Below are 24,967 nucleotides of genomic sequence, written 5' to 3' on the forward strand. Positions count from 1 at the left end.
TGTCAAAGTCTCATTTACTCTGTCAATTTAAAGCATGTCCACACCTATTCGTATAGTCAAGGATATTGCCCCCATGTGTTTCTTTTTAATGTGGCTTGACCCACTTGCTTTTAGCTTCCCAAATCCTATTGTAAACACAAGGGGATTTAGGTTTTAGCGGTAGTGAGTGTAGCCCCCTAAAATCCCCTCAAAATCCCCATGAAACCCTCTCACTCAATTAATAAAAATACATTCACTGAATGATCTGCTGTATAGTCTTGATTCATTTAATTTCTCCACTTGAGATGAATGTCCCTTGATGAAAGATTTTTTGCATGTTGATCAATGTAATAGACAAACATAATTTTTTTTGGTTATAAATGTATTCATTCAAAAACATTAGTTCCCCATAAGTAGTTATTTTCAAAGGCCGAAAGAATAGCCTATTTGAAACATTACTATAGGGACAGACAAGCCAAGGATGGGTACAGTACAGTGTCTTTGCCATATGAGTAGATAATATAATGAATGCATTGCTGACGCAATAAAACCCTGTTTTCAAACGAATGGAGATTTGCTTGGTAATAAACCTATTACATATCTAAATGTTTTGATGTTTATTCGCTCTGACAAACACATTCAGTATGTCAACTGTCAGATTATGAAATTCCCCCAAAGCAGCCTAAAAGCCTGAAATAAGCAGTGTTTTACGGATTATCCTCCCAAGCTTTGACTGGGATATACATGGGATCTAAATGTGGTGTACTGTATTTACCATGCTTTCCCAATATCTAATGGATTTTCCACATACTGTACATTGACGTGGAATACTGAATACAAATTGACTTGGGGGTTAGGTCAATTCCTCCAAAAATGACTTCACAATTGTGTTAGGTAGTTGGGTAAAGATATAATGTAGTTGAGTCAAAGTAATGGGATTTTGGTGCACACATACAATATTCTGTTGATTCTCAAATCTGTAGTCTGATCTAATCCTGTCAAATATGACATTTTAGCACTTTGTGGAGTCCAACATAGATTTGTCAATGTCAGGAAAAAGTGTTCATGTCTGTCTGTCCTGTCAGGCGTAGATCATTCCAAATGTTGACATTTCGGGAGGCAAACATCCCTTTTTGCTGAATCTGAGATGGAAAAATCCCTAATCCCTTTTATTCAAAGCAAAGGGAAAATGTAAAACGGCTTCCAAATTATGTGGCAGATTAGGAGATAAAGAGCTTTGCTATCAGAGCCTGAAATAACAAGTAACTTGAATACAGTAATTCCCAAGTGATTTACCCTGAATTAGAGATCACCACCCTCCATCAAGACTGCTTCTGTATACACACACCACACACTTCTTCCTAATTGCTCTCTTCATTTAACTGGTGAGGTGTCAGTCTGCAGTACATTCACAAACTATGACCTATTTTGCTTTGCTGACCAAAAAATACAGAAGGCTGTTTTGAAAATCCATGAGTTTATATAAGGCTAAATACAATTACGTCATTTAGCAGACGCTCCTATCCAAAGCGAGTTACAGCAGTGAGTGCATACATTTCGTACTAGTCCCCAGTGGGAATCGAACCCACAACACTGGCCTTGCAAACGCTACGCTCTACCAACTGATCCACAAGGTACCTTATACATGATTAGGGCCTAGAGGGCTACTTATATAAAACCTGCTTGAATTATTCAACCCTGCCTCTCTCATGTGTTCTACAATTGCAGTAGCTACGGTAATGAACTACAGAAGTAGAAACGTTAATTTTTTCAAAGGGTTTTTAAGACGTCCCATCCATCTCGTCTAGACCAAGACCTTTGAAGGGTGTAAACAACGCAATGGGAGTCGCTTTGCGATTGGCTGGGATAAGCGTGTGCATGCCCAGGGGGCGGAGCTGAGGGGAGTGAGAAAGAAATGACCACAGATATCACATTTCTGCAGGTTGGCAGACGTTTTGTTGTAGCAATGAAATGCTCGCGTGGTTAATGTTCGGTGGATATATTCCGATTGGATTTATGGCCCATCCGCATTTGTCAAGGAAGCGCGAACGGCACGATTCAGTGACGGCTCGGTGTTGGCAATCAATCACCAGCCTCTCCTTCGAACTTTTCCACTTTCTCTAGCTAGGTTGTTAATCTATGTAGCAAACATTTCTAGCTTTTCGCTTAATAATGCAGGTATGCATTTAAGTAGCTAGATCGTTTTGTAGCATGCTTGAAAATGCATCTTGCTGAGTAATCGACCATGTTTTGGTTTGATTGTTAGCTAGCTAACATGATACGTGTTATTTATCGAGCTAGCCTAGCAGAAGCAGGGATTTGACTGCTTACCCTGTCCCGTCAGCTTGCTAGCTGTCTTTCTAGTGCGCTTGGCGTTCCATAGAACACATTGGGAATAATGAGCACCAACATGTATGCAAGTCGCAAGAGGAAAAAGCCCCAGAGAAGGTACAGTAACGTTAGATAACTGCTCGCCGCTACAACAGCATAGCCAGCTAGTTAGGGGTTATAGACAAAGTTATGTCACTAGCTCTATTACTACCTATGTCACTAGGAGTCTAGTGCATGTTTAGTATGCCACATCACTGTACATAATTAGGATGACTTGTGAGTGAAACGAGTGACAGTTAAATTGTAGTACTGTTATTCGATGATTGGAATGGGTTGGCTGACAGACTCCCTCATCTGATTTGTATGAGGGCTGAATGAGGTACAGAAAGAAGCATGTTTCAACCTTGGACAATGACACTTCTTTATCCACTATCTAGGCATCTCAATGCATGTGTATTTTAGTTCAGGCATCTTGCTTGACCTGTATGGTTCCTCTGTCTGTGGACTCAATGAGTTGCATTCATTCACACTTTTGTAAACATACAGTATCTACCATGTAGGCTACATAACAAGACAGAAGAGTATCATCATGTGAGACATTGATGGCAGACATTCTCCTCCTCCTTGTAGTGTGAAGCCACCTCCAGAAGGAGCCAAATCAAACCCTTCCAAGAGGCACCGGGAACGCCTGAATGGGGAGTTGGACAGGCTGGCCAGTCTGCTTCCTTACCCCCAGGATGTCATCTCCAAGCTGGACAAATTGACCATCCTAAGGCTTTGTGTCAGCTACCTGCGTGCCAAGAGCTTTTTCAATGGTAAGGCATGATCATAACACGCCCTATAGACACACGCCTACTCCACTCTATTAGACTACTCTATTGTCCATGTTTAGGGTTGGGTTATGTTAAGATATTATCGCTATGGATTTGAAACCCCACCTCTTTAAGGAATACCTGGGATAGGATAAAGTAATCCTTCTACCCCCCCAAAATTGTAAAGTGGTTATCCCACTGGCTATAGGGTGAATGCATCAATTTGTGAGTCGCTCTGGACTAGAGCGTCTGCTAAATGACGTAAATGTGCCCTTGAGCAAGGCACTTAACCCTAATTGCTCCTGTAAGTCGCTCTGGATAAGAGCGTCTGCTAAATGACTTAAATGTAAATGTAATGACTACAGTCTGACATTATAATCAACTATATCTGTCACTACCAACTACTGAGGTGTCTGGGAGGCAGTGGCTAGACTACCAACTACTGAGGTGTCTGGAAGGCAGTGGCTAGACTACCAACTACTGAATTGTCTGGGAGGCAGTGGCTAGACTACCAACTACTGAGGTGTCTGGGAGGCAGTGGCTAGACTACCAACTACTGAGGTGTCTGGGAGGCAGTGGCTAGACTACCAACTACTGAGGTGTCTGGGAGGCAGTGGCTAGACTACCAACTACTGAGGTGTCTGGGAGGCAGTGGCTAGACTACCAACTACTGAGGTGTCTGGGAGGCAGTGGCTAGACTACCAACTACTGAGATGTCTGGAAGGCAGTGGCTAGACTACCAACTACTGAGGTGTCTGGGAGGCAGTGGCTAGACTACCAACTACTGAGATGTCTGGGAGGCAGTGGCTAGACTACCAACTACTGAGGTGTCTGGGAGGCAGTGGCTAGACTACCAACTACTGAGGTGTCTGGGAGGCAGTGGCTAGTCAATTCTTTCTCTCTCTCTCTCTCTCTCTCTCTTTTTCCCCCCCCCCCCTCTCTCTCTCTCTCTCCTCTCTCTCTCTCTCTCTCTCTCTCTCTCTCTCTCTCTCTCTCTCTCTCTCTCTCTCTCTCTCTCTCTCTGTGTAGCAAGAAGTGGAGGACTCTCTGAAATAACAGGATGCCATTAGGGTGTGTGAAATCCTGTGCAAAGTAAAATATGAATGTGTAATCTTGTGATCTGTCTTAGCGGAAGCCTTAGCAGTGCCGCAACAATAGATCGTTTTCTAGCATGAACCACATACGTTCTGAGGGATCTGACCAAGGGAAACCCGTGACAACATCCTCCCCCTTGCAAGACATTATGTTTGCATCTCAAATGGCACCCTATTCTGGTCAAAAGTAGTGAACTATATAGGGTAAAGGGTGCTGTTTGGGATGCAGACTAGGGTGAAAAGTAGTGAACTACAGTGAGGGAAAAAAGTATTTGATCCCCTGCTGATTTTGTACGTTTGCCCACTGACAAAGAAATGATCCGTCTATAATTTTAATGGTAGGTTTATTTGAACAGTGAGAGACAGAATAACAACAAAAAAATCCAGAAAAACGCATGTCAAAAATGTTATAAATTGATTTGCATTTTAATGAGGGAAATAAGTATTTTACCCCCTCTCAATCAGAAAGATTTCTGGCTCCCAGGTGTCTTTTATACAGGTAACAAGCTGAGATTAGGAGCACACTCAGCAATCAATCAATCAGATTCCAAACTCTCCACCATGGCCAAGACCAAAGAGCTCTCCAAGGATGTCAGGGACAAGATTGTAGACCTACACAAGGCTGGAATGGGCTACAAGACCATCGCCAAGCAGCTTGGTGAGAAGGTGACAACAGTTGGTGCGATTATTCGCAAATGGAAGAAACACAAAAGAACTGTGAATCTCCCTCGGCCTGGGGCTCCATGCAAGATCTCACCTCGTGGAGTTGCAATGATCATGAGAACGGTGAGGAATCAGCCCAGAACTACACGGGAGGATCTTGTCAATGATCTCAAGGCAGCTGGGACCATAGTCACCAAGGAAACAATTAGTAACACACTACGCCGTGAAGGACTGAAATCCTGCAGAGCCCGCAAGGTCCCCCTGCTCAAGAAAGCACATATACAGGCCCGTCTGAAGTTTGCCAATGAACATCTGAATGATTCAAAGGAGAACTGGGTGAAAGTGTTGTGGTCAGATGAGACCAAAATCGAGCTCTTTGGCATCAACTCAACTCGCCATGTTTGGAGGAGGAGGAATGCTGCCTATGACCCCAAGAACACCATCCCTACCGTCAAACATGGAGGTGGAAACATTATGCTTTGGGGGTGTTTTTCTCCTAAGGGGACAGGACAACTTCACTGCATCAAAGGGACAATGGACGGGGCCATGTACCGTCAAATCTTGGGTGAGAACCTCCTTCCCTCAGCCAGGGCATTGAAAATGGGTCGTGGATGGGTATTCCAGAATGACAATGACCCAAAACACACGGCCAAGGCAACAAAGGAGTGGCTCAAGAAGTAGCACATTAAGGTCCTGGAGTGGCCTGGCCAGTCTCCAGACCCTAATCCCATAGAAAATCTGTGGAGGGAGCTGAAGGTTTGTGTTGCCAAACGTCAGGCTCGAAACCTTAATGACTTGGAGAAGATCTGCAAAGACGAGTGGGCCAAAATCCCTCCTGAGATGTGTGCAAACCTGGTGGCCAACTACAAGAAACGTCTGACCTCTGTGATTGCCAACAAGGGTTTTGCCACCAAGTACTAAGTCATGTTTTGCAGAGGGGTCAAATACTTATTTCCCTCATTAAAATGCAAATCAATTTATAACATTTTTGACATGCATTTTTCTGGATTTTTTTTGTTGTTATTCTGTCTCTCACTGTTCAAATAAACCTACCATTAAAATTATAGACTGATCATGTCTTTATCAGTGGGCAAACGTACAAAATCAGCAGGGGATCAAATACTTTTTTCCCTCACTGTATATAGGGTAAAGGGTGCTGTTTGAGATGCAGACTAGGGTGTTTGGACTCCAAAAGATTAGGGCTGTGACGATACCAGTATCGCAATATTTGTTCCATGGCAAAAATGTAAACACGAAGCAGACCGAACTCTTTGGTCCTTTAAAAACCTGCTGTATGTAAAATAGTGTGTGCTATAGCTTGGAAAATACATAAATGTGACTCTGGATGACAACAGAATGATGTTTATTTCCAACATTAGGGCTGTTTTGCTAAAGAAGTTAAATCCGCTTCGTGTTTTGTTTCCTTGCCACGATACTAACGAGTATTGTGATACTGGTATCATCCTAGTATCTATCCTCGGGACCCAGACTAGGCTTTTTAGACCCAGACTTTTTGGACCCGGACTAGGCTTTTTGAAGACTGAAAATGACATGCTGCTTTCTCTTAATATCTGCATTGAGTGACTCGCAGAAAACAGCCTGAAGTCCAAATTCCTTTTGCTCCTAATCTCCCCATCAGTTTAACAAGGGGCACTGCTACTAGCATGCTTACTCACATTTTGGGGCTGCGTGGGTCCTCCTTGAACAACTTCAAATTAACCCACTTACATAACAGAAATGTAAAATGCATCGCTATAACAAGCTTCCTGAAAATGGCGTCTATCTTTGCCTAGATGGTTGTCTCGAGACGACAGAATTAGCAAAGGATCAGAATTGCAGTTCTGCAACAGTTTTATAACAATACTTCTGTATAGGACTCTGTGGCTCCAGCACCCGGAGGGAGAACAACGCTGTTCATGTTTGCTCATCTCATGTCCCAAAGAAATGATCTGTTGATATGTTGTGTGTTCTAGTCTCTGGTATTGTGAGAGGCAGGCTGGAAGGTGTTGCAGAGAAGTGGATTCGATTCATAATGCTTTCACAGGCCTGACTAAACTGTCTCAATTAGGCCTCCAGCTGTCATTTGGATCTGGTGAAAGAGCCAGAGTCGGCAGACCCCCTAAAATGACAGGCCTTGGGCTATTCTTAATTCACTTGAAGATGATTCACAAACTACCATTCATTACTAATACTTTAACAGGCTACTCTAAATTCACCAAAAGGATTTATGCATGAAATTGCATTAGATCAACCACAGATTAGGCTACCCGTTAATTCACTTACGATGGCATGCAGATGCAGACTGACTGACTGCTGCCCGAGTTTACTAAGATGCATCCCTGAATTCAATACTGCTATCCCAATGCGGCTGCTTGCTTAAACTTTCTTTTTGAAAATGTTGCAGATTTTAATCATCAGAAGAGCCTTAGTAGAGTAGACTGTGGTCTGGTTCTGTTCCTGTTGTCTATGTAATGGAAGTGTCCTTACTGTGTCAGACCCATTACAAGTTTCACGTTTTATTAATCGAATGTACAGGATACACATGGGATACATGTCCAACGAAATGCTTTAGGCTTGGGCGGTATACTGTATTCCAGGGTATTTGGAAATAGCCACGGGATGGTTTTTCAATACTGTCAATACTGTTAACTATTTATTTGAAGTGTTTCAATAAATGTTCATATTTGTAGCTACTTTTTAATTAAATACCTGTAGTCAACTTGTGCAATACCTTAGGAGATGAAGTAGATCCCATTCTTCATTTCACCTGTCACATTATTTTACATTATGAAGCTTAGCGTAGTTCCCCAGAACAATTGAGCCAGTCACGTGTTTGTTTGTAAATAGTACAATGGGAGAAAGCGGGAGCAGATGAGTCCAGCTGTGTATTGACAGGGGTCGCGTTTTATATTGAAAGTCAGTGTTTTTTTGCTTCAATAGAGTGATCAGGGGCGTGCAACTATAGTTTTCCTTCACAGAAAATACGTTAGTGTAACACATTCGGCAGAAAATAGCTTCATTCTCATCAGATGACAACAGAAGTGCAACCAAGTAAATGAGCTTACAATGAAAAAGCAAGTTTATTTTGCAAAAATGATGCATGGCCATTATATTTCTAATCTTTATCATAGAAAGAATGTAGCCAGATAAATGTCCTAATGTTTTGCTTAAAGTTCATCTTGCATTTTACTGGAGAAATGTGGTCTGGCTACACTGAGAAAAGTGGCTGAAATAGTACTCACACACAACTACTTTATGTTTCTAAATGATTTCTTTATTCAGACGAAGGGTACTGCTATGGGATCCCCTATGGCTCCTAACTATGCTAATTTGTATGTGGGTTACATTGAGAAACAGTCAATTTTCAATCCTCTAAAAAATGTTTTCTTGCCTAACATTATTATTTGGAAACGGTACATTGATTATATTTTTGTTCTATGGAGGGGTGATTCTAAACAGCTCCAGGCATTCCATGCTTTTCTTAACTCTTGTTCTGAGCACCTGAGATTTACTATGCAATCTGACACACGTCAAATCAGTTTCTTTGATCTTCTGATTTTGAGTGAGGATAATGTTCTATACACTGATCTTTACAGGAAACATACTGATCGTAACAGTTTGTTGAGGGCTGATAGCTGTCACCCACTTCCCTTGAAAAACAGTTTGCCTTACAGCCAATTCTGTCGAATCAAAAGAATTTGTAAAAAACAATCAGATTTCGACCGTAATATGGCTGAGACGCAAAGAAAATTCAAGGAGAGGGGGTACAAAAATGGTCAGAATAATACTGCCATTGAGAAAATTCAAAACAAATCGAGACCTGATCTCTTTCAAGGACAGTCTCGTAAAAATAATCATTCTTGCGTTCTAACAACACGCTATTCAAAGTGCTCTGAACAAATTAAGGGAATCGTTCACAAACATTGGCACATTCTAAGATCCGATGACAGTATTGGTAATGTGTTTTCAGACCCTCCCTTGGTTGTATTCTCGCGGGGCAGAAATCTCAGAGATCAATTGGTAAACTCTGATTTACCACCCCTAAATGGAATCTCGGAGCATCGTAGCACCATTAGGTGCCAAAACTCGACATACCCAGTCGCTGCCCACTTTTTGGAATCGAACCACTCGATTTCTTCCCTACGTTATATCGGCATCGAACATGTCACCTTCCCTAGGAGAGGGGGTGACCTCGACAACTTATTGTTAAAACGAGAGGCTGCCTGGATCTTTAATTTAAAGACCCTTGCTCCTTTCGGTCTCAACGTAGACTTTGATTTGAAGCCATTCTTGTGATTTTGCTATTCATTGTAAATGTTGTGGGCCTATGTAGCTAAGTATCTATGATCATATGCTATCCATGTTTTTTGTATGTTGTTTTTATCTGTGAATTGGCCAATGCTATTAGGCCACACCCGGCCATGATTACAGACACCTGCGTGTGTCCTTTCACACTATATAAACCAGTGACCCGCAGTGTTTGTCATTATACCCTGATGAAGACAGCTTATCTGTCGAAACGTCGGTTATTAAGATATTAAATTATTGCATCTGAGCTCCTAGAGTGTGCGGCTTTCCTTTTCTTTTTACACTGAGAAAGTACCTGAGAAACGTAGCTAGACATCAGTCAGAGTGCTGTCTGCTGATACAATGCCCGTTGGTGAATTCTCATCCCAGTGGAGAAGTGCAACTGAAGCACGATATTAGTTTGATGCTAAGCAGAAATTACAATTAGAAGCATGTTTAATCTGCGTTTACCAGATGCAGCAAGATATTTCTTATGAATTACATTTTTTCCTGCTTGAATAACTGCATAAACGCAACCCCTGAGTTTAACTTGCTACTTAACTAAGTGGCTGAATTAATAAGGTGACGGGGCATCATATTGTGTTAGCTTTCTGCCGTGTTTGAGAAGTCAAAACCCTTTGGATGAGTGACTTGTACATCTATGACTATCTGGATTTCCTTGCGTTTTTCTCCTCTCTGTTCTCAGCCCGTCTCCCCTCTTCTCTGAGCAGAGCAGGCAGGCCTGTTCTCAGCTCGTCTCCCCTCTTCTCTTCTCTGAGCAGAGCAGGCAGGCCTGTTCTCAGCCCGTCTCCCCTCTTCTCTGAGCAGAGCAGGCAGGCCTGTTCTCAGCCCGTCTCCCCTCTTCTCTGAGCAGAGCAGGCAGGCCTGTTCTCAGCCCGTCTCCCCTCTTCTCTGAGCAGAGCAGGCAGGCCTGTTCTCAGCCCGTCTCCCCTCTTCTCTGAGCAGAGCAGGCAGGCCTGTTCTCAGCCCGTCTCCCCTCTTCTCTGAGCAGAGCAGGCAGGCCTGTTCTCAGCCCGTCTACCCTCTTCTCTGAGCAGAGCAGGCAGGCCTGTTCTCAGCCCGTCTCCCCTCTTCTCTGAGCAGAGCAGGCAGGCCTGTTCTCAGCCCGTCTCCCCTCTTCTCTGAGCAGAGCAGGCAGGCCTGTTCTCAGCCCCTCTCCCCTCTTCTCTGAGCAGAGCAGGCAGGCCCGTTGCCCTAGCGACTCCAGACTCCACACAGACAGAGCGTGTAGCCTACACATGCTGCTCCAGAGCCAGTACTGTTCTTCCTACAGACAAGCATGCGTCAAAACTGTGTTCATTTGCACAATGTCTCTCATTGACATTCTCTTGTAAATGTCCAAACTCACCAAAAATGCCATTCGGTAGCTCCATCCTATATACAGTGGGGAAAAAAAGTATTTAGTCAGCCACCAATTGTGCAAGTTCTCCCACTTAAAAAGATGAGAGAGGCCTGTAATTTTCATCATAGGTACACGTCAACTATGACAGACAAATTGAGGAAAAAAATTCCAGAAAATCACATTGTAGGATTTTTTATGAATTTATTTGCAAATTATGGTGGAAAATAAGTATTTGGTCACCTACAAACAAGCAAGATTTCTGGCTCTCACAGACCTGTAACTTCTTCTTTAAGAGGCTCCTCTGTCCTCCACTCGTTACCTGTATTAATGGCACCTGTTTGAACTTGTTATCAGTATAAAAGACACCTGCCCACAAGCTCAAACAGTCACACTCCAAACTCCACTATGGCCAAGACCAAAGAGCTGTCAAAGGACACCAGAAACAAAATTGTAGACCTGCACCAGGCTGGGAAGACTGAATCTGCAATAGGTAAGCAGCTTGGTTTGAAGAAATCAACTGTGGGAGCAATTATTAGGAAATGGAAGGCATACAAGACCACTGATAATCTCCCTCGATCTGGGGCTCCACGAAAGATCTCACCCTGTGGGGTCAAAATGATCACAAGACCGGTGAGCAAAAATCCCAGAACCACACGGGGGGACCTAGTGAATGACCTGCAGAGAGCTGGGACCAAAGTAACAAAGCCTACCATCAGTAACACACTACGCCGCCAGGGACTTAAATCCTGCAGTGCCAGACGTGTCCCCCTGCTTAAGCCAGTACATGTCCAGGCCCGTGCTAGAGTGCATTTGGATGATCCAGAAGAGGATTGGGAGAATGTCATATGGTCAGATGAAACCAAAATATAACTTTTTGGTAAAAACTCAACTCGGTCGTGTTTGGAGGACAAAGAATGCTGAGTTGCATCCAAAGAACACCATACCTACTGTGAAGCATGGGGGTGGAAACATCATGCTTTGGGGCTGTTTTTCTGCAAAGGGACCAGGACGACTGATTCGTGTAAAGGAAAGAATGAATGGGGCCATGTATGGTGAGATTTTGAGTGAAAACCTCCTTCCATCAGCAAGGGCATTGAAGATGAAACGTGGCTGGGTCTTTCAGTATGACAATGATCCCAAACACACCGCCCGGGCAACGAAGGAGTGGTTTCGTAAGAAGCATTTCAAGGTCCTGGAATGGCCTAGCCAGTCTCCAGATCTCAACCCCATAGGAAATCTTTGGAGGGAGTTGAAAGTCCGTGTTGCCCAGCGACAGCCCCAAAACATCACTGCTCTAGAGGAGATCTGCATGGAGGAATGGGCCAAAATAACAGTGTGTGAAAACCTTGTGAAGACTTACAGAAAACGTTTGACCTGTGTCATTGCCAACAAAGGGTATATAACAAAGTATTGAGAAACTTTTGTTATTGACCAAATACTTATTTTCCACCATAATTTGCAAATAAATTCATTAAAAATCATACAATGTGATTTTTTGGATTTTTTTTCCTCATTTTGTCTGTCATAGTTGACGTGTACCTATGATGAAAATTACAGGCCTCTCTCATCTTTTTAAGTGGGAGAACTTGCACAATTGGTGGCTGACTAAATACTTTTTTTCCCCACTGTATGTATAACTTTATGAGCTGGATTGCCTGTCTTTGCAATTTGTTTATTTTCGTTTGCGCTCGTTAGCATATTTAGCTAGCAGCCTCCATTGAAATTAGTTTGCTAATTTTGTTAGCGTTCTGGTAATGGATGCCAAATGGCCGTATTTTTGTATATATCTCTTTTTGCCGCCACCTTGTGTACTAAGCCTGTAATACCATAGATCCCGATATGCGAGAAGGACTGATTGACGATATGAAACCCTGGATACTGCCCAACCCTAAAATGCTTACTTGCAGGTTCCTTCTCGACAATGCAACAACAAGAATAAATAATAAAGGGTAAGAATACGAACATAAAGTTAATGGCTCAGTAGAATACAATACGATTTTGAGTATAAGTATAATACAGGAAGGCACAGTTTTTATAGTCCAATATTTAGACATGTATCATGGAAGGGGGGGATTGGGGGGCAAGTGTTTTAAATTGTGCATTCAATCAAACATTTGCAGAACCACAAAATAAACAAGGAAGCTGAAAAATTTCGACTGATTTTAATGCATTGCTTAGAACTTGTAGGCTAGCTGTCTGAGACGTAAACATTTAGCCTTCATTTTTGCAAGATCTTCCCTTGGGGAGCCCTTTATATTTTGAGTGACTCAACAATTAAATTAGCTCGTCTTGCATGAGGAAAAAGCCAGCAGAATAAAATGTTCTACTCGTTTTATAGTTTCCTCAGAGACCTGCTAGCAGCCAGGATTCCTGGCCTTTGTTGTGTTGAGTGTTGCTGCTTGTTGCTGCTGTTGTGCTTTGTGTAATCAGCAGAGTTCCTAGACTCCCAAGGGGAGGGGGGGGGGGGGTGTTTGCTTGAGTAATCTAGATTAGAACAGACTTGTTGAACTCTTGACTCCTGAGGAGGGTTATAAAACAGTGGTACTGCGTCCCAAATGGCACCCTATTCCCTGTTTAGTGCACTATGTTTGCCAAGGGCATGGGCTCTGGTCAAAAGTAGTGCACTATATAGGAAATATGATGCCATTTGGGATGCATAGAGTTTGATAGTCTAGTTGTTGGTTCATACTACAAACTTTGACCTCTTTAGATGAATGCGAAGCTTAGACTCGGCTCCGTCAAGTGTATGGGGTAGGTTGATGTGAACCAGAGGTGGAGGGGGGATTATCTTGGCCATCGCATGAGAATACAATCAAGATTGTGGACAGGTCGTCATTGTAAATAAGAATTAGTTCTTAATTGACTTACCTGTATAAACAAAGGTGAAAAAAAGAAGCGCGGCTGCAGACTGTCTGAAATATGATCTATACTGTAGGGATGGGACTGTCTGAGATATGATCTATACTGTAGGGATGGGACTGTCTGAGATATGATCTATACTGTAGGGATGGGACTGTCTGAGATATGATCTATACTGCAGGGATGGGACTGTCTGAGATATGATCTATACTGCAGGGATGGGACTGTCTGAGATATGATCTATACTGCAGGGATGGGACTGTCTGAGATATGATCTATACTGCAGGGATGGGACTGTCTGAGATATGATCTATACTGCAGGGATGGGACTGTCTGAGATATGATCTATACTGCAGGGATGGGACTGTCTGAGATATGATCTATACTGCAGGGATGGGACTGTCTGAGATACGATCTATACTGTAGGGATGGGACTGTCTGAGATATGATCTATACTGTAGGGATGGGACTGTCTGAGATATGATCTATACTGTAGGGATGGGACTGTCTGAGATATGATCTATACTGTAGGGATGGGACTGTCTGAGATATGATCTATACTGTAGGGATGGGACTGTCTGAGATATGATCTATACTGTAGGGATGGGACTGTCTGAGATATGATCTATACTGCAGGGATGGGACTGTCTGAGATATGATCTATACTGTAGGGATGGGACTGTCTGAGATATGATCTATACTGTAGGGATGGGACTGTCTGAGATATGATCTATACTGCAGGGATGGGACTGTCTGAGATATGATCTATACTGTAGGGATGGGACTGTCTGAGATATGATCTATACTGTAGGGATGGGACTGTCTGAGATATGATCTATACTGTAGGGATGGGACTGTCTGAGATATGATCTATACTGTAGGGATGGGACTGTCTGAGATATGATCTATACTGTAGGGATGGGACTGTCTGAGATATGATCTATACTGTAGGGATGGGACTGTCTGAGATATGATCTATACTGTAGGGATGGGACTGTCTGAAATATGATCTATACTGTAGGGATGGGACTGTCTGAGATATGATCTATACTGTAGGGATGGGACTGTCTGAGATATGATCTATACTGTAGGGATGGGACTGTCTGAGATACGATCTTATTATACTGCAGGGATGGGACTGTCTGAGATATGATCTATACTGCAGGGATGGGACTGTCTGAGATATGATCTATACTGTAGGGATGGGACTGTCTGAGATATGATCTATACTGTAGGGATGGGACTGTCTGAGATATGATCTATACTGTAGGGATGGGACTGTCTGAGATATGATCTATACTGTAGGGATGGGACTGTCTGAGATATGATCTATACTGTAGGGATGGGACTGTCTGAGATATGATCTATACTGTAGGGATGGGACTGTCTGAGATATGATCTATACTGTAGGGATGGGACTGTCTGAGATATGATCTATACTGCAGGGATGGGACTGTCTGAGATATGATCTATACTGTAGGGATGGGACTGTCTGAGATATGATCTATACTGCAGGGATGGGACTGTCTGAGATATGATCTATACTGTAGGGATGGGACTGTCTGAGATATGATCTATACTGTAGGGATGGGACTGTCTGAGATATGATCTATACTGCAGGGATGGGACTGTCTGAGATATGATCTATACTGTAGGGATGGGACTGTCTGAGATATGATCTATACTGTAGGGATGGGACTGTCTGAGATATGATCTATACTGCAGGGATGGGACTGTCTGAGATATGATCTATACTGTAGGGATGGGACTGTCTGAGATATGATCTATACTGCAGGGATGGGACTGTCTGAGATATGATCTATACTGTAGGGATGGGACTGTCTGAGATATGATCTATACTGTAGGGATGGGACTGTCTGAGATATTATCTATACTGCAGGGATGGGACTGTCTGAGATATGATCTATACTGTAGGGATGGGACTGTCTGAGATATGATCTATACTGTAGGGATGGGACTGTCTGAGATATGATCTATACTGCAGGGATGGGACTGTCTGAGATATGATCTATACTGCAGGGATGGGACTGTCTGAGATATGATCTATACTGTAGGGATGGGACTGTCTGAGATATGATCTATACTGCAGGGATGGGACTGTCTGAGATATGATCTATACTGTAGGGATGGGACTGTCTGAGATATGATCTATACTGTAGGGATGGGACTGTCTGAGATATGATCTATACTGCAGGGATGGGACTGTCTGAGATATGATCTATACTGTAGGGATGGGACTGTCTGAGATATGATCTATACTGCAGGGATGGGACTGTCTGAGATATGATCTATACTGTAGGGATGGGACTGTCTGAGATATGATCTATACTGCAGGGATGGGACTGTCTGAGATATGATCTATACTGTAGGGATGGGACTGTCTGAGATATGATCTATACTGCAGGGATGGGACTGTCTGAGATATGATCTATACTGCAGGGATGGGACTGTCTGAGATATGATCTATACTGTAGGGATGGGACTGTCTGAGATATGATCTATACTGCAGGGATGGGACTGTCTGAGATATGATCTATACTGTAGGGATGGGACTGTCTGAGATATGATCTATACTGCAGGGATGGGACTGTCTGAGATATGATCTATACTGCAGGGATGGGACTGTCTGAGATATGATCTATACTGTAGGGATGGGACTGTCTGAGATATGATCTATACTGTAGGGATGGGACTGTCTGAGATATGATCTATACTGCAGGGATGGGACTGTCTGAGATATGATCTATACTGTAGGGATGGGACTGTCTGAGATATGATCTATACTGTAGGGATGGGACTGTCTGAGATATGATCTATACTGCAGGGATGGGACTGTCTGAGATATGATCTATACTGTAGGGATGGGACTGTCTGAGATATGATCTATACTGCAGGGATGGGACTGTCTGAGATATGATCTATACTGTAGGGATGGGACTGTCTGAGATATGATCTATACTGTAGGGATGGGACTGTCTGAGATATGATCTATACTGCAGGGATGGGACTGTCTGAGATATGATCTATACTGTAGGGATGGGACTGTCTGAGATATGATCTATACTGCAGGGATGGGACTGTCTGAGATATGATCTATACTGCAGGGATGGGACTGTCTGAGATATGATCTATACTGCAGGGATGGGACTGTCTGAGATATGATCTATACTGCAGGGATGGGACTGTCTGAGATATGATCTATACTGTAGGGATGGGACTGTCTGAGATATGATCTATACTGCAGGGATGGGACTGTCTGAGATATGATCTATACTGTAGGGATGGGACTGTCTGAGATATGATCTATACTGTAGGGATGGGACTGTCTGAGATATGATCTTATTCTACTGCAGGGAGGGGACTGCCTGAGATACAATCTTATTCTACTGCAGGGATGGGACCACCAGCACTGTTAGGGTCTGTACTGGCACAACTCTCCTACTGTAACTAGGCTATAGGGCCCAAGCAGCACTGTTAGGGTCTGTTCTCTTAATCACACTGAATCATAAGGCATCACACTAAACAATCTATCTGAAGATGATTTGCCATTGCCTAGCCTATATGACTACCACAGTAAACACAAATAGAATAACATCATTTTTGGTTGATCAAAATGCTCATCAAATTGTCTTCCACAGGAAATAATAGTACATTTGCGGTGTACTCATTAGGCCTATCTCACATTATTGTGAATGTGTCTCTGTCTGTAGTGATGCACTGTAACTGGTTCCTCTGCATTCATTCACTGTGTGGTGGAAATCCTCTATGGTACAGTAACCTTGATCTAGATTGTTTTGTATTGTGTTGCAGTGACCCTAAAATCCACAGCCTCCCAGCGCCCAGAGAGTAATGTTCTGAAGAAGCAAGGCTCTGAACTTCAAGTTCCAGAGGGAGAGCTGTTACTACAGGTTAGTGGGGTCTATTCAGTAGCCACCCTGTCTGTTACTACAGGTTAGTGGGGTCTATTCAGTAGCCACCCTGTCTGTTACTACAGGTTAGTGGGGTCTATTCAGTAGCCACCCTGTCTGTTACTACAGGTTAGTGGGGTCTATTCAGTAGCCACCCTGTCTGTTACTACAGGTTAGTGGGGTCTATTCAGTAGCCACCCTGTCTGTTACTACAGGTTAGTGGGGTCTATTCAGTAGCCACCCTGTCTGTTACTACAGGTTAGTGGGGTCTATTCAGTAGCCACCCTGTCTGTTATTACAGGTTAGTGGGGTCTATTCAGTAGCCACCCTGTCTGTTACTACAGGTTAGTGGGGTCTATTCAGTAGCCACCCTGTCTGTTACTACAGGTTAGTGGGGTCTATTCAGTAGCCACCCTGTCTGTTACTACAGGTTAGTGGGGGTCTATTCAGTAGCCACCCTGTCTGTTACTACAGGTTAGTGGGGTCTATTCAGTAGCCACCCTGTCTGTTATTACAGGTTAGTGGGGTCTATTCAGTAGCCACCCTGTCTGTTACTACAGGTTAGTGGGGTCTATTCAGTAGCCACCCTGTCTGTTACTACAGGTTAGTGGGGTCTATTCAGTAGCCACCCTGTCTGTTATTACAGGTTAGTGGGGTCTATTCAGTAGCCACCCTGTCTGCAACCATCATGGCTGTCGTTTTTTAAAGAAGATCTGTATGAAATGCTTTGTTCTACTATAGTTTTCCCATTTCAATAAGGTTGTTCACCATAGCACTATATTCATGATAAAATAAGTACTTCATTAATCCCACAAAGGGTACACATGTGATTGCACCAGCCAATACATACAACAATAAAACCCTATAAAACACAACAAAGGACAAACAGATATTAAAAGCAGCACATATTGTTAGCGTCTCAGAGTAGGATCAGTTTGACCTTTTTAGATCTTAATGAATAAGATAACATGAACAGGGCAGACCTGATCCTAGATCAGCACTCTGAGACGCTTTGTGAATACGGGCCATTAACTAGCCCCCTTTCTTTTTCTTTTACATTGAAAAGTTCTTGATTTAAGTTGAGATGAACTGCAGTTGAACCACACCATGCAGGGTTATGTGGCATGTTAGCTTTTCGTGTCCAAATAATCACAGAGTTAATCATATACTTTTGCGTGAGACAGAAGTGTCTGATCCTTGAACTGACTCTACGTGGAATAGGGTACAAACTCAATGGATGCTTCCCAAATGGTATCCTGTAGAGTGCACTACTTTTGACCAGAATCACCCTATTCCCTGTATAGTGCACGACTTTTGACCAGAATCACCCTATTCCCAGTATAGTGCACTACTTTTGACCAGAATCACCATATTCCCTGTATAGTACACTACTTTTGACCAGAATCACCCTATTCCCTGTATAGTACACTACTTTTGACCAGAATCACCCTATTCCCTGTATAGTGCACTACTTTTTATTTTTTATTTTTTTATTTCACCTTTATTTAACCAGGTAAGCCAGTTGAGAACAAGTTCTCATTTTCAACTGCGACCTGGCCAAGATAAAGCAAAGCAGTGCGATAAAAACAATAACACAGAGTTACATATGGGGTAAACAAAACATAAAGTCAAAAATACAACAGAAAATATATATACAGTGTGTGCGAATGTAGTAAGTTATGGAGGTAAGGCAATAAATAGGCCATAGTGCAAAATAGTTACAATTTCGTATTAACACTGGAATGATAGATGTGCAAAAGATGATGTGCAAATAGAGATACTGGGGTGCAAATTAGCAAAATAAATAACAATATGGGGATGAGGTAGTTGGGTGGGCTAATTTCAGAAAGGCTGTGTACAGGTGCAGTGATCGGTAAGTTGCTCTGACAACTGATGCTTAAAGTTAGTGAGGGAGATAAGAGTCTCCAGCTTCAGAGATTTTTGCAGTTCGTTCCAGTCATTGGCAGCAGAGAACTGGAAGGAATGGCGGCCAAAGGAGGTGTTGGCTTTGGGGATGACCAGTGAGATATACCTGCTGGAGCGCAGACTACGGGTGGGTGTTGCTATGGTGACCAGTGAGCTAAGATAATACGGGGATTTGCCTAGCAGTGATTTATAGATGACCTGGAGCCAGTGGGTTTGGCGACGAATATGTAGTGAGGGCCAGCCAACAAGAGCGTACAGGTCACAATGGTGGGTAGTATATGGGGCTTTGGTGACAAAACGGATGGCACTGTGATAGACTACATCCAATTTGCTGAGTAGGGTGTTGGTCAAGGATCGGTAGGATAGTCAGTTTTACGAGGGCATGTTTGGCAGCATGAGTGAAGGAGGCTTTGTTGTGAAATAGGAAGCCGATTCTAGATCTAACTTTTGATTGGAGATGCTTAATGTGAGTCTGGAAGGAGAGTTTACAGTCTAACCAGACACCTAGGTATTTGTAGTTGTCCACATACTCTAGGTCAGACCCGCCGAGAGTAGTGATTCTAGTCGGGTGGGCGGGTGCAAGCAGCGTTCGGTTGAAGAGCATGCATTTAGTTTTACTAGTGTTTAAGAGCAGTTGGAGGCTACGGAAGGAGTGTTGTATGGCGTTGAAGCTCGTTTAATCACCCTATTCCCTGTATAGTACACTACTTTTGACCAGAATCACCCTATTCCCTGTATAGTGCACTACTTTTGACCAGATTCACCTTATTCCCTGTATAGTGCACTACTTTTGACCAGAATCACCCTATTCCCTGTATAGTGCACGACTTTTGACCAGAATCACCCTATTCCCTGTGTAGTGCACGACGTTTGACCAGAATCACCCTATTCCCTGTATAGTGCACTACTTTTGACCAGAATCACCCTATTCCTTTGTGTTTTTTTGTAATATTTATTTATTTATTATTTTACAATACAAAACATACAAATGACAACATCACCACTGCCCAGACCCACCTGCTCTCACCCCCATCTCCAGCGCCCGCATCACTCTCTGCCACATGGCCTCAAACTGCACCATTTTGTTTCTTTCTGTCGCCCACACACTTTCAACATTTAGATAATAAAGCATTTGACCTTTCCATTGTGTTAACGACCGAGGACTGGTTGATTTCCAGCTTTTAAGTATGTGTTTTTTCCAAGATGATTGACGAGAAAAGTATCGTCCAACCCATCGGTTATCTCACTGCACCCTCATATGCCATGTCTTGAAATATGCAGACAGACGGATTAAAAGTAAATTTACATTGTAATTCTTCTGACAGCCAACATTCTAACTCCGCTCATACCTTTTGGACTTTAGATAATTCCCAGAAAGCATGGATTATTGAGTCATACTTTTTGACCAATAGTATTGCACTACAAAGGGAATAGGGTGGCTATTCTGCCCTGGAATTGCGTTCCCGTGCAAAACTAGACAGATAGCTAACAACGGAGTCTTCAATAAAACTTCCAAGGCGTGACTTTTCTTGAACGAATGTATTGAAAACGTTTATGTTGTGAAACTGCAAATACAGAAAATAATATACTTTAGTATTCAATTCACATTGACATACTGTAGCTGTACATTATACATTTCAAGTTGAAGTTGCATAAATACAAAGCAAGTGCCAAGTTACCATATATCTGGCATGACGACAAACCAAATAGATAATTACTCTGAGTAACAACTAGCCAACTCCTTTCATTACTCTAATAATGTACAAACACCTCTGTACAATAACAAAGCATATTACACTAGAAACAGTAACAAACTATAGTATGTTTTACACTTCTTTTACATGACGCACGAGCAAACTAATACAGCTAACGGCATCCATGAAAGTCAATGCAATTTGCGTGAGTAAATGTAACCAATTAACATTGATAAGTAAGCAATTCTGTCAATAACAATATTATCATCACTTGCAATATGCTTGAATTGAACTTACAAACAAATATTTTCCGAGGCTGAAGCGTAACAAGAAATAGTTGCACTGAAAGAACTGTACAGTAGCGTTGTTTCTAGCTGCTTGTCTGCGTGCATAATAACAACTTTACTTCCGGGTTTTTGTACATAATTCTAAGTACCAGAAAGCTCCACTAGGGGGCGCTAAACACCATGGAACACAATGAAAGTCACTCTTAATCACTATAATAAAATACATCTGTTACCTTCTAACAAGATGGCAGCACACTCCCCGCCTGGTATAATGAGATTGTGCCACTATGAAATCAAATATTTTGTCTCTAGGATGCTTCAGAAAGAAGAACAACAATCTCTGAGATTGGTCTCAGAAACACCTTAGCAATCCCTTGCTTGACAACCTTTAGTTCTACTTTCCTGACCTTTTCGTCAGTACTGGGAAAGGTTTTGACCACAAGTCCGACTGGCCAGTCATTTCTGTGCGTCTGACTGTCTTTCAATAAGACAACATCTCCCACTTTCACATTTGGCTTTTCTGCTGTCCATTTTCTGCGTCTCTGCAGTGTTGTCAAGTACTCCTGTCTCCACCTTTTCCAAAAAGTGTCAGCGAGACACTGGACTTGCTTCCACTGTTTTCCATGAAGATCGTTCATGTGGAAATATCCAGAAGGGGCTGAGGTAGCGTTGGTCTTTTGTGTCAGTAACATTGAGGGTGTAAGAATGGCAGGCATGTCAGGATCGGTTGACACTGACACTAGGGGTCTCGCATTGATTATTGCCATAACTTCAGACATAAGAGTGCTCAAGACCTCATGTGTGAGACGAGTGGAGCCCGTCTGAAACAGCATAGCATCAAGGATACGTCTGGCAACCCCAATGAGTCTCTCCCAAGAACCACCCATATGAGACGAGTGTGGGGGGATTAAATATCCAAGTACATCCCTTGTCTGAGAGGTATTTAGTCAACTCTGAGTCATTTGTGTCGATTCCCAGTTCCCTGCAGGCACCTATAAAGTTTGTACCTCGATCAGATCGTAGCACTTTTGCTGGACCGCGGATAGAGAAAAAACGCCTCAGCGCGTTGATGAAGCTGGATGTGGACATGGATTCGATGAGCTCAATATGGACTGCTCTAGTAGACATACATGTAAAGAGTACCGCCCAGCGCTTGGAGTCTGCACTACCACCTCTAGTGCGACGAGTTATGACATTCCATGGTCCAAACACATCAAGTCCAACACTGGTGAATGGTGGCTCTGATGTGAGTCTGTCTGCAGGTAAGTCCGCCATCTTTTGGTCAACTGACTTTCCTCTAACCTTACGGCAGGTGACACACTTGTGGATGATACCAGAGACCAGATGTTTGCTCCCAATAATCCAGAAGCCTGCTGCTCGAATAGCTCCATCTGAAAAATGACGGCCCTGGTGAGCCACTTGCTCGTGATAATGTCTTACCAGCAGAGTGGCGACATGATGCGTCCGTGGGATGATGAGAGGATGTTTTTCGTCTTGTGACAGGTCGGCAGAGGATAATCGGCCTCCCACCCTCAGCAACCCATCCTCATCAATCACTGGGTTCAGCTTTTTGAGTGTACTTTGTTTTGGTAACTCTTTTCCTTTCTCAAGGCATTTGAATTCCTCTTTGAAGGCTTCATGTTGCACACAGTGAATGATTGCTGTTTTGGCTTGTGACAACTCACTTGTACTGCATGGTTTTTTACACTGATGCCAGCCTCTGCAGTTGTTGTCGTCCGCACTTTTGTGAAAGGATCTGGCAACATGAATGAGTCGTGCTGTGGCTCGATTGAGAGCTTTCCAGTTCGAGAACCTCTCAAAGCGATGAGAGCCGAATTGAGCTCCAGAAACCTTAGTGACGAAGGCAGTGACGTCTGGCCGAATCTGCGTCTGCGTCCAGGCTCTACAAGGTCAAATTGATGGTCTCAGACTCACTTGAGTTTGCTTGAGCCAGAAAAGGGGGACCTGAGAACCAACTGGTGTGCTTTAAGAGTGCGGCTCGTATGGGCCTGGTTGCATGGTCTGCTGGATTGCTGTCAGTGTTTACGTAACACCACTGGTCGGGATTGGTAGACTTCTGATACGAGTTACCCTATTGGCAACATACACATAAAATCTTTTGGTGACATTGTGGATGTAACCGAGAACTATCTTACTGTCTGTGTAGGAACTTGGCTGCATTTACATCAATGTCTATTTCGTCTCTGATCAGTTCATACATCTCAACAGCTAGCACAGCCGACACAGTTCTAGGCGTGGGATAGTGTGGGCCGGTCGAGGGGCCAATTTAGATTTCCCCATGACAAATCCAACATGGCATTGACCTTCCGAGTCAATAACTCTCAGATAGGCTACCGCTCCTATGGCTACTGTAGAGGCATCCGAGAAGATGTGCAGCTCTCTTCTTTGAGTGGTAGACAAGGAGACTGGGATGTATGGCCGCTGAATATACAGATGTTCCAACTCCATCAAAGATTCCTTCCACATTTTCCATTCCTCTTCTTTTTCTGTGGGAAGGGGGGCATCCCACTCACTCTGATCAGAAGAGAGTTCTCTGATTAAGGCTTTCCCTTGCATTGTTATTGGAGCCACAAACCCAAGGGGGTCATAAAGACTATTCACTGTGGACAGGATGCCTCTCCGTGTAAAAGGCTTCTCATTGTGGGACACCTGGAATGTGAAGCTGTCTGTTTCCAGGTTCCAGGAAAGTCCTAGGCTCCGTTGAAAAGGGAGAGGATCTACTCCGAGTTCCAAGTCTTTTAAGTCCTTGGCACGGTCCTCCATGGGGAAGGCTTCCATAACTGTTTTGCTATTGGATGCAATCTTGTGTAGTTTCATGTTGGACTCCGCTAACATTGCTTGTGTTTTTCTCATAATGTTGATAGCTTCTTCTGGAGTAGCTACTGATATCAGCCCATCATCGACATAAAAGTTCCTCACTACAAACTGCTTGGGTTCTGACCCGTATTCCTTCTCACCATGTAGAGCTGCTTTCGTCTCATGCAGTAGATGGCTACGGCTGGTGAGGGGCTGTTCCCAAATACATGGACTTTCATCCTGTACTCAGTTATGTTTCTATCTGGGTTGTTGTCTTCATACCAGAGAAACCTTAAGTAATCTCTGTGATCCTCACGTACACCAAAACAGTAAAACATTTGTTGCACATCTGTCGTTAGTGCAATGCCATCCTTGCGGAAGCGCATTAAGACGCCCAAGAGTGTGTTGTTTAAGTCTGGACCCCTGAGCAGGACGTCGTTCAGTGACACGCCTTGACACTCAGCGCTGGAGTCAAACACCACTCTTATTTGTTCAGGCTTTTTGTGGATGGTAAACACCAAATATTGGCAGATACCAGCGTTCTTTTTCTCCCTCTAGTGTCGGAGAATGTTCAGCTTGGTCGTTATCCAGCATCTTTTGCATGAAGTCAATAAATTGAAGTTTCATGTCAGGCTTTTTGTCTAAAGTCCTACGAAGTGATGTGAGACGCTTCATGGCCTGCTCCCTGTTATTAGGAAGACAACGTCTAGTGGGGCGAAAGGGTAGTGGAGCCACCCAGTTGTTTCCATCATCCTGGAAAACCTGTTTGTCCATAATGTCCAAGAAAGCTTTGTCTTCCACAGATGGTGCTGGTTTATCATCGTCTTGTGTTTTGTTGAACACGGAACATCCCAGGCTGTCTGTGTTCACAGTTGTGCTTGGATCTCTCGAGTGCCCTGTAGAGAGAGAAATGTGTTGCTGAGCTA

The 24,967-nt window shown here is 43.3% G+C and overlaps 1 protein-coding gene across 3 annotated transcripts in view; it reads left to right on the forward strand.

Annotated features, from left to right (window-relative positions):
- Nucleotides 1–1,888: 1,888 nt before the first annotated feature.
- Nucleotides 1,889–24,967, forward strand: part of LOC121586940 (histone deacetylase 9-B) — a 154,972-nt gene continuing 131,893 nt past the window's right edge. For 2 of the 3 annotated variants that reach the window (XM_041904011.2, XM_045226471.1), the window contains exons 1-3: nucleotides 1,889–2,427; nucleotides 2,941–3,125; nucleotides 17,220–17,317. In XM_041904011.2, coding sequence (XP_041759945.1) covers nucleotides 2,378–2,427; nucleotides 2,941–3,125; nucleotides 17,220–17,317 — 333 coding nt within the window. In that variant the 5' untranslated portion in view covers nucleotides 1,889–2,377. The remainder of the gene's footprint in view (nucleotides 2,428–2,940; nucleotides 3,126–17,219; nucleotides 17,318–24,967) is intronic. The other variant, XM_041904008.1, reaches the window with a different exon arrangement.

Source organism: Coregonus clupeaformis, chromosome 17 (assembly GCF_020615455.1).
Source record: "Coregonus clupeaformis isolate EN_2021a chromosome 17, ASM2061545v1, whole genome shotgun sequence".
NCBI lineage: Eukaryota > Metazoa > Chordata > Actinopteri > Salmoniformes > Salmonidae > Coregonus > Coregonus clupeaformis.